The following is an 11,539-nucleotide window of genomic DNA, read 5'->3' as shown; positions in this document are numbered from 1 at the left end:
TAGCAATAGATGCACACAATCTGCTGAAACTAATAAGACACAACCAACTATACATTTTCATTGAAACCGATGTGTAAACGTTCAAAGTGTGGAAAAAGAATGTGAATCACTAGACTGGGGGTTGCTTTGATGCCTAAGGGCCAGGACAGCTTGTTATCATTGACACAATTAATTAAATCCCAGTTTATCAGTAGAATAAAAGCCCATCTGTCCTCCATTTTAAACTCAAGAGAACTTGGGTGATGCAACACCACGACCCAAAGCACAGGAGCAAATCAACAGCAAGAATGGCTTTAACAGAAGAAAATATGCCTCCTGATGTGGCTCAGTCAGAGTCCTGACCTCAATCCAAGTGAGATGTTTTGGCATGACCTCAAGAGAGCCACCAGGCTTCCCAAGAATATTGCTAACCTGAAAAATTTTGTGAATAGGAATGGTGCAAAATTCTTCCCAACTGTTGTGCAGATGTGATCCGCAATTGAAAATGTTTGTGGAGGTTATTGTCACCAAAGGTGGGTCAAACTGTTATTAAATCCACCCTGTACTCTGTAAGTTTACGGTGTGCTCCCAAAAAGCCTATAAAAATTACTTTTTTTTTATATATATATAGGTTATTTTTTTAACCTGACTTTGTTTGCCTGTTTTGACTCATCAGATTCAATTCATCCAGAAACCCAGGGGTTTACTTACTTTTTCATGCAACTGAAATCAACATTATCAGCTTGTTATTCTGAGATACAGTATATAATATTAGGATCTTACAAAATAACATGCCGTATTAGTTTTTAATTACAAACAGTGCTTCACAGCCATATAAGTGCATTTTAATAACTGCTCTTTAATAAGTACATCGAAGAGAAATGGATTTCCCATATAGGCTGTGTAAACGTCCAAGCACTAGCTGGCATTTAACTTCAGTCCATCAGAATATGGTCCCACCAGTCAATAAATATGCAAGTACAGGTAGATGATCAGTCAATCAATGCAGCAAGTAAACAAACAATCACAATATCAAGATAAAGTTTACAGGAATAAGCATTAGGTGTACAATATATCTATATTCCACTGATACTTTCAATATATATATATTTTTTTTTTCAATATCTTTAATTTGGCATAAATAGTCTTTTTTTCACATTCAGTGGTCTGTAATGTAAACCCATGACAATGCTGGCTCTTTGTTGTCCGTCTCATCGAGAAGAATCCATTACATAATAACAAAGCAAGATACAGAGCTAAACAGAAACATTCTAGAAACATCCGAGGTAATGCTGACTGACGTCTTCAACAATGCAAAGCCTCGAACATGATTAACTTCATTTTATGCACATTTATAATTGAACACTAAAGCAGCTGTTTTACAATAAGTTTTCATTTCTTTACAAGTATTTTTTAAGTTTCAATCGGTGCTACCAAACATACACATATATAAAATATTTTTGCTTATTGTACAGTCCAACCAAGAAAAATATCAACTTTTTTTTTCAATAACAATCAGGCTTTACAAGGTTTGGTAGTTTAAGATTCAGTGTCATAACTCTATATAGTAATATAATACATAGTACAGTCTATAGTACTGTTTATACACTATTCTCTATAGTGTATATAGTACAGTCCAACACTTGGCAATACCACAAAAAGGACTGATACAATTAATCCATAGGTTCGGATGTATGTTTAAGGCCATGAAATTCTACAGTCTCAAATTTCAAGAGAAACATTGATTGTTATAAAGAGACACCAAAAAAAAAAGCATGTACAAGGCTGCAACACTGAACAACAAAGTGTAATAATTTTCGGAACAAAGAACAAAACTGTGGACAATAACATCCAAAACCATTTAAGACACTTTAAAGTGAGCCCCTTTGTCCCTAAAAGGGCGTGTCATTTAACTTGACTCCGCCCTCACTCCTAGCCCAACCCTTTCCCCCGCCCACCTGGCGGAGGTGACTGTGGTGCTAGAGTGTTGTAATCTGAGTCAACTCAGAGTTTGAGTTTCCTGTCCCTGGATTGGGTTGAGGCTCAGGGCTGACCAGGGGCAGCTCCATGCCTAGTCATGCAGGGTTACTGTTCCCGTCAGCAGTCTTGCAGTTGTAGGCCACCTCGCGAGCGATGTTACGCATGCGACCTGACTGCTGCGTGTCAAGCCTAAATGGTGAAGGGTGGCAGAACTCACGGAAGCAGCGCTTGAAGTTTTCATCGAGGAACGCGTAGAGGACGGGGTTCAGGCTGCTGTTGACGTAGCCCAGGGCGATGCAGAAGTGCATGAACACCACCGTCTGGACGCTACCCAAGTTGAAGCCCAGCGACTGTGCCAGTGCCATGATCTGGATGGGCGTCCAACACACAACGAAGGCCGCAACTACCACTAGAACCATGCGTGTGATGCGCCGAAGGTTGCGATCCTTCTCCTTGGACCCTGATAGGATTCGGACGCTACGGAGGCGCTTCACCATGAGGCTGTAGCACACGCTGATGATCGCTACAGGAACCAGGAAAGAGAGCAGGAAAATGCACGTCCCGAACACTGGGTCCCAATAACTGCGAGGATCTGGGAGAACCAAGATGCACTCGATGCCTGTGTGGAATGAAAAATATGCATCACAATTAAATTCCTGAATTTAAATGGAATTTTTTTTTGAGGTACAGTAGTTAACAGGATGAAGAATTGTTATTTGAGTTTGAATGTAAACAAGTAGAATTACACAGAAATTTATGGAAAGTATAAAAAAAAAAGTAATGTTTGACATAAAAAATACAAATAAAAATAAAAACCTTGAATGCTGGATTGACAAAGCCTTGGATGCAAAATATGAAAATACTATATTTCGAACAGCTAGACAGCAGATGGATGGATGATGGATTGAAAAAAATCATCAGAAAATCTCTAAAATAAAATATTACAGTGTATTTCATCTAAAATTGATCTTAATAGTGCCCTCATTAACATTGAGACCTTTTCAGATTCAACATGGCCTTTTCAGAAAATGTTGTTTTTCACAGTTAATCATTTTCTCCTTGCCACTCCTTTTGACATTTTTGACAGCCTACCTCTGGGAGCATTAAAATCCTCTCCATTCCTGAGATGTGTGAATTCAGACTTAATGTGAGCTACATCAACACTCCCATGAAACAATCGTTAATGTCAAGAGGTGGTCTTTTACCCATCTTGGCTGAAAAGCATTAGGGTTCTGTTACCCAAACTTCTGAACTGTGGAATCTGGTCTAACATATTTAAGTCTTGAACTGACCACTTAGACAGGAAGAAAATAGAAAGTTCCTATTATGCTTTTTTTAAGTCTTGATTTTGTTTTGGTGGAGTACTTGAACAGGCTCTCATACGAGGTTGTTCAAAAAACACATTATTTTTCACCTCTCTCCCCAGTCTGGCACGAACGGCTAAAATAGTTTGTGTATCAAATGAAGGCCCGCCTTCTAGAAAACGAAATTTGTCGATATTTGTGATATCACAAATCCCAGAAAATATGCATTGTAGCCCAAACGAGTCGTTCATTGTAGTTTTTGAAAAGTGATTTCTGTTACAGAAATTATCTTCTTCTGAAGTGGACTTCGAGCTTTGTAACTTTGCAGGCCAACTAAAGTTGAAAAAGTGAAACAGCATAATAGGACCCCTTTAAATAACATTGCATAGTTTTCAATGTATAAATTAAATACATATTCTTTATTGCTAAATTTACAAAAGTTATTCTATTAAGAGCCGGGAGTGGTTTTGATATGTTGTTTTATTAATATTAAAGACACAGACAGCAGAAGGTTTCCTAGGCCGATGTCACTTTAAGACCTGCATGAATCCTGTTTACTCTTACACATGTAAGACATAACAGATTGTGTTTACGCGAATACTGATTGAAATTTTAAGAATTGTGTTTGTCTGTTTAAGCACAAGAATGTGCGAAAGAGAACTAAACTCTATGTACCGAACTGTTAAAATATTTTAAATGGAAAGACTTAAAAACTTGTACTGATGTTAAACTAAAATCATCTATCTATGATGGTTAAACTTTGCAAATTTCAGAGGCACATGCGTGCCATTCTGTGAGGTGGTCCATATGGATAATGGATCGATTAAAATCTGTTACAACAAAAAAACATTTAGTTTGAAATCTCAATCAATCTTTAAATCACTGGTACAAAAAAATGTACATCATTTCATTATTAACCCATTTTTATGATGACCTTGTTTGAATATTTATATGCACCCCACAATGTAATCTTAGACAGTATATTTCTGTCACTCTTGCTGGAAAAGTGACAGTCTTGTGTAAGTTATGAGTGGATTTTTTCACACCTTATCACATCTGCACACAAGTGGGAATCTGCAATTCGCTGCAGAGAACAGATTCTTCTTTTTTTTATCATATTACAGGCATTTCAAAATTGCTTTGTATTCTTTTCATCCAAACCAGTCACTCAAATCACATCAGTAAAACAGCAAGATTTTGACAAGCACAAATCACCATGTGACTGGTAGAAACAGACTGGTAAAGTATTTTTGAAACTGGTTGACATTATATGTGCGAATAACTGAATTACATGCAAACCATGCAACCCTCTGCAATGTTTCTGTAACTACACAATCTCACCAGTATGGAATATGTAACTCTAATTCATCATGTTGTGACCAAGCAACTCCCACAGAACTGAGAGCCTTCACAATGATTTACGAATCATTGTTTCAAGTCCACTTACTTGTTTGAAAGCTATTTTGAGATGGAACAGCTTTGGTAGGAACCTAAACATGGCTTTAACAGCTACGCTGCTGGCCATTTGTTTACAGACATTCATCCACGTCCCTGTACCTATGAATCTCCTCGAATCATCCTCCCTCGCTCTGCTTCTGTCTGTCTTTCCCTGCAGTGTCAAAGACAGCAGAACGCAACTTGCATAAAGTGATGAATAAATAAATATGCTGCAGCCTGGCAGTAAAGGAGAGGAGAGAGAGTGTTACGAAAGAAAGCTGTCTGAACATTCTGCTGGGAGGAACACTGATCATCTGAGCATTGCGTGTCCAACGAGTTTGAGTCATTTTCATCAAACTCTATATACAGTAAAGTACACTGGTGTTTGCTGAACCCATTTAACGGGGCTTCTGCTACCTGTCTTTTATCTCAGCCCCCCAAGGACCTGCATTTAATTCAGCTGTCAGCACCCTAAAGATCTGTGATTATGTGATTTTCCTTCACGCTCGGTGAACAGAGGTGCAATGGTACATTAAAGGGGGGGTGAAATGCTATTTCATGCATACTGAGTTTTTTACACTGTTAAAGAGTTGGATTCCCATGCTAAACATGGACAAAGTTTCAAAAATTAAGTTGTACGTTTGAAGGAGTATTTCTGTTCCAAAAATACTCAGAAAGTTTTTTTTCGAGTATGGCTCTGTGTGACGTTAGATGGAGCGGAATTTCCTTATATGGGTCCTGAGGGCACGTTTGCTGGAAGAGCGCGCGCTCCCGTATAGCAGAGCAGAGAGAGGCTGAGCACAGACAATCACTGATCATAGCGAGAGCGTCGCGAAATGTCACAAAAGGAGTGTGTTTTTGGTTGCCAGGGCAAGACAACCCTGCACAGATTACCAAAGAAAAAACAGCATTAAGGGACCAGTGGATGGAGTTTATTTTTACAGAGCATCAACGGAGTTGTGCAAGTGTTTGTGTTTGTTCCCTGCATTTCTAAAACGCTTGTTTTACAAACAAAGCCCAGTTTGACGACGGATTTGCGTATCGTTTATTTCTTAAGGATGATGCAATCCCAACGAAAAAGGGTCACGATTGTGTGCTGGAACCACAGGCGGTGAGTAAAACTGCTTAAAATATCTCTGCCTCCTTGTTAGTGCGTCCACCTCCCATCGGAGACCGGGGTTCGAGCCCCGCTCGGAGCGAGTCCTTGCTGCTGCTGCTCTCGTTCAGTTTCAGCCTTCACAGCTGTCACAGCTTCCAAAAGCTTTCAACGCAACTGGCGCTAGTGATTCTTTAGCTCCGCCCACACGTCACGCCTCCAGGCGCTCGTGTTTTTCCGGGAAAAATCGGTACAGACTATCTTTCTCTTATGAATATAATAAAACTAAATACTTTTTGGAGTTATGAAGGATGCAGTACTACTCTATAGGTACTCAAGATTAACATGATATTAAGTGAAAAGCATTTCACCCCCCCTTTAAGGAAGAAAATATTATACTTAATGAACTTTTTTAGTGTCATCCAAACAACAACAACAGCAAGCATGAAAATGTGTCTTGAGCAGCTAATAAACATATTACAATGATTTCTGAAGGACCACGTGACAATGAAGAATGGGGTAATGATGCTGAAATTTCAGAATTGCTAAAAAAAGAACCCTTTTTTATTATTGTAATAATATCGGTAACACTTTGTATTGACAGACCATTTTAGACATTTTTCTCACTATAAGTAACGTTGCTACTACATGTCAACTATCAGTCATTTAAGTGTAAGCAGACTGTCTGCTTAACATCTGCAAACAACTGTAATGGTTCCAAGTAGGGATGCACCGATCCGATACCTAGTATCGGTATCGGCTCTGATACTGCCATTTTCTGATGGATTGGTTATCGGTCAGACTAGACCGATCCAAATCTGATATTCTGTGTATACTATTGTTTTGAGACTCCATGTTGTATCAAGTGCATCAATCTGCACACAGGATGCACATAAGCGATTTGTGCTGTTAAGGATTGGGCCTTTCATATGATGATAATTTTGCACAACGTAAGATTATTAACAGCCTTTCTTGTTCTGTCCTATTTATCATATGTTGCTGCCTCCATTACTTTGCTATACTTTTAAAAGAAATGTATTTTAATTTATAGTATATACAAACAATACAAAGAGCAATGTAACAGTTTACCAGATTTAGTCCTACACTTATATTTGTTCCATACAAAAATGAAGTTGTGTATATTTAGTAGATTGTGTTTAACAAACAAAACAGTGATGATCAGGTCACCACAATGAGGCATAGAAATGTTGATAAAAAAATAAATAATAAAAAATAAAACATCACCGATACTCAGAATATTTGTTATCGGAATGAATAATAAAAAATAAAAAAAAATGCCTAGGCAGAATTGTTTTTTTTTTTTTGTATACTTTATATAAAGCATTTATTTTATTTTTTTTTATATTACCCTCTAACTCAAATGCATTTAAATACTGTGTTCTGTTTCTAAAGTGCTGGCTTAGTGGTGAGTATTTCACAGAGTGGGATCACGAGATCAGAGAAGGTTTTTCAACACAATACAGCTAAATGGGCTTATCCACTATTCTTCAGGATATATTAGGTTCATGAATAATGGATTATGAAAGAGAGGAGGGTGTTGAAGAGATGTCGCAGAGGGCACAGCAGAGATTCAGGACATACATAAATACAAATGAGTGGACATTAATAGAACAATGGGTAACAGGCTACAAATTAAGTGAAGTATATAATAAATAATAATAAATTAAAAAAAACAGCTTTTCAAGAAATTTTACCTTGACACTATTTTCTGGACATTTTATTTTATTTTTTATGAAATTTTTTCTCCACTTTTTCACACACAGACGCACACTAAAAACGCATTCAACACTCACATAATGAATACACACTCACATTTATATATTTAATAAGAAAGCAAGCTCGGCATGGTGTTAAAACTATTTCCTGCTAATACAATTAATGTAGCAAGGCACTTTCATGCTCTTTTCAACTAAAAAGAAACCTCATTCAATTAGGAAATGTTATTATTATCGAGAGCTCAAAGCCACAGGGAGGAAAGGTCTTTCTGGGTCGCCTGTGGTTCTGCTTTCAGAGCAGTGTGCAGAGCAATTACTGTAACCTCAATGGATCCAATAACAGCAAAAAGATTAACACTGAAATGCTTTGGATGTGCTTTTTAAAGTCTCTTAATAGTGCATGCATTATTGACAAACAAACCCTACAAACATATACAGTCATATTATGATTCCCCTGTAGGTCTCAGGTGTTTTTTTGTTATTCGGCATGCTCTTGCATCCTGCGATAGTTGAACTGCAGCTCCCAAAAGGATGTTGCATAAATGTTTAATAAAAATTATGAGATAAAAAGGTGCAACACTACTTTTTTAAGCATATGGTGGAAACAAGCTTGAATATATTAGAAAGAAAGAAAGAAAGAAAGAAAGAAAGGAATTCAGGATTAAATTTAACAAAGTTCAGCTTTCTGTTTTTATTGTATCTTTGAACAAATAGATGCAGCCTTGGTGAGCATAAGAGCCTTTTGACAGTGGTGTATTTCCAAAATTGAAACCGGATATTCAAGGAAAATGATTATAGCACTTACTTTTTTTGTGCAGGAATAATGTGCAGTTATGAAACTCAAAGTAGTTGCAGAGGATATAAAGTAAAATTACAAGAAAGAAAAGAAAATAACAAATTAAATAGGGTCATAACTGTTGACACACTCACCATTGTCATTTTCCACATTTCCAAGTACCATAGCCGGGACCCCTATGGCTGAAGCCAAGACCCACACGCAGATATTGACCACCTTGGCCTTGTGGGGCGTCCGCATGTCCAGGGCTTTCACCGGGTGGCACACGGCCACGTATCGATCCATGCTCATCACGGTCAAGGTGAACACACTGGTGAACATGTTATAGTAGTCGATGGAGATGACCGCCTTGCACAGGGCCTTGCCAAAGGGCCAGAAACCAAGGAATACATCCGTGCCTTGGAAGGGAAGCGTAGCCAAAACCAGCGCATCAGCCAGTGCCAGGTTAAATATATATATGTTGGTAGCTGTTTTCATCTTGGTATATCTGTGCAATTGACAGAGAAGGAGACAACAAAAAAGAGAATGGAAATATAAATCAGGATGAACAGCTAAAAACATTTATCCAGACAAAGTCTGTATTTGTGAGGAAACAAATCAGTTGTCGCTCCCCTGGGCCATCCGCAACAATGGCATTAAAATGACATTTCACATCATATCCACTTAGCTTTTTAATGGTTTGTCTGCAATCTCTTGTTTTATTTGAAAGCTAGAACCTGTGATCCCCACTGCGAAATGCACCAAGATTCATAAACAATTACAAATATGAACAGAGCACTGCCATGACAATGCATGAAAAGCATGAATTATTTGGTTGGCAGATGTTTTATGATGTTTGAGAAAGGTTTATAACAGTTGCTGTTCTGTGTCAACAATACTATCATTCACCACAGCTCCACCTCCACTCAAGATCTAACAGTAAAGTGAAATGAAAACTCTTTCGCAGGGAGTTCGACCGACCGGTGATCTGATCAGTCATAACACCGAATCCACTTTTGTTAAAAAAAAAAAAAAAATTAGACTGAAGAATAGCCTGTTGGTGGACTTCGTTCCATACCTGGAACAAGATACTGTACCTTCTTATGTTCGTTCACGTTTATTTTGTGCTATAACTAGTAAAGAGGAAAAGAGGAGACTTTGTTTCATATCTTATTTGTTAACATATTTTCAGTTTCCTCTTTGCTCCATGATGTATTTCTCACTGCATTAGAACATGATGTGTGGCATGAGAGTGACAAAAGCAACAGTAATGAAGCTGGGGATGGTCTTTGCGAGGTGTCAGTTGACTTGATTATTGCAATTATAATGATTAAGAATAAACTAAAAAAAAATAAAAAAAAAATAATAATAATTTTGAGCTGAAATTGCAGAGCCAATGTTTTGCAATATGAAGTGATCCTTAAAATATCAGCTTGGTCTAATCTATTGTTTTGCTCCTCTGTAATAAAAATGGCATTTAACAGTAATGACAGGGAAAAGTGGTATTCAGACTGGATCAGCAGGTGAGAATTTGTGTCTGGTGCTTCTGCTATCTGTTTGGATAATAAGCCTGGATTTGTTTGTTAACATTTCATGAGTGTTCGCCTTCATATAATTCGAAAGAATGCGAATATAAGTTCTACTTCTCACATCGTCATGCTCCATCAATTCCAGTCCTTTCTAAATCAGTTTTGCTGAATGTAAACATGTATAAAAAAATAAGAAATAAAAAAAAATGGATGAATGGACACTGAATTAGCATAAATATACTGACTGAAAAAAGAGAAAATAATATAAATGTAAAGCAATAACTTGAATACATTAGTTTTCCCCTAATGGTCCAAATATGCATTTTCACTAGCTTTTTTCTTATTAGGGTGTAGGTCAGCATTTTATTCTGAATCAGCAGGTTAAACTCATTTTCAATTTCTCTTTTAGTGTGCTTTAATGGCATGCAATGCAAATTAAAGTATAATCCCAACAGTGCCAGTAAACAAGTAATATTAAACAATGAAACTACCAGTGATGCAAATAAATAAATAGTAATAATAATAAAGAAACTCTCTCTCTTCTCTAATACAGTAACATTAGTAGATGACACAATGCTTTTTGCCTCCTCTGCTGTCCTTTGTCGGATTGTTATGCAACAGCGAGAACCAGCCTGAGTGAGTACGGTGAAGAAGAAAGACAGCAAAACATCCTCCTCCAGTCGTGAGTCACGCAGGTATAGAGCCATTTTAATCATCCAACACCACAAACGTCACCACTGAAAATAATAATAATAATAATCAGATGAAACAGAATTGAAACACAAGGCCTGTGGATCCAGCAGTAAGTACCGTCAATACTTATACCATCAAATATGGTATGTTAGATTCTTTGTTGAACCTCTTAGGAAGTGGAACATAAGATTTGAATTGCATTCTCACTCAGAGAGTGTTTTCATAGTTCCAGCTGTATGACAGTATAATACACACACGGACAGACACTGCTGTGAAATGACACAGATGATAATACTTTCATTGGACTTCATAATCCTAATTATGAATATGTATGTATGTGTTACAGCAGCAATATTAGCACACCGCTTATGAGCCCCTCAGGGTTTATTGTGACAAAGTAGCCGGCAAATGAAAACAGCACCCTGTTTTCACTGACATATAATATTTAATAAGCAGTGAATAAACTTCATAATTTGAAGTTAATGGAAATTTTCTTATAACTGGCTCAGTGTATGTCATGAATATTTAGATGACAACACAGTGCTTACAGTTCAATAACTCAGTGACTGAAAATAAAACATATTAGCATATTTCAAAAACTGAGTTCTTAATAAGACAAGTTAAACCTGTTTGGACCAACTCAATTTCCAATAATATCTGTTTTTTTAAATGAGTTTAAGAAAAGTGCATATGCCAGTATTATCTGATTTAAGATGTTTTCACCGACACTTTGGTGAAGCCTCTCACTTCTTCTATTTTTTCTAAATGTTTGTTTTTATTACTCAGTATATGTCTGTACTACCTTGTCAAATATCATAGATTTTGACAAATCATTCTAAACCTAAGCAAATCTAGCGCACCAGAGCCTATGTGACTTTATTAAACTCAGCAGGTGAAATATGGAAAGGCTGACTTTGACATGTCTAGATTTCATAAATATCTGATGGTGTTGACAAGAGGGACAGCTTTGAAACCTTATAAAAGTCTTATATATTCTGAAATATTAACCT

The 11,539-nt window shown here is 37.1% G+C and overlaps 1 protein-coding gene across 1 annotated transcript in view; it reads right to left on the bottom strand.

Annotated features, from left to right (window-relative positions):
• Nucleotides 1-777: 777 nt before the first annotated feature.
• The window catches only part of LOC113041134 (delta-type opioid receptor), a 41,746-nt gene continuing 30,984 nt past the window's right edge, over nucleotides 778-11,539 (bottom strand). Inside the window, exons 3-4 of the mRNA XM_026199490.1 lie at nucleotides 8,463-8,815; nucleotides 778-2,578 (exon numbers count right to left, since the gene is read on the bottom strand). Of these exons, the coding sequence (XP_026055275.1) occupies nucleotides 2,055-2,578; nucleotides 8,463-8,815 (877 nt within the window). The 3' untranslated portion in view covers nucleotides 778-2,054. The remainder of the gene's footprint in view (nucleotides 2,579-8,462; nucleotides 8,816-11,539) is intronic.

Source organism: Carassius auratus, chromosome 23 (genome assembly GCF_003368295.1).
Source record: "Carassius auratus strain Wakin chromosome 23, ASM336829v1, whole genome shotgun sequence".
NCBI classification, from domain to species: domain Eukaryota; kingdom Metazoa; phylum Chordata; class Actinopteri; order Cypriniformes; family Cyprinidae; genus Carassius; species Carassius auratus.
Note: the sequence above shows the minus strand (reverse complement) of the source record. Positions and strands in the feature narration are given on the sequence as shown.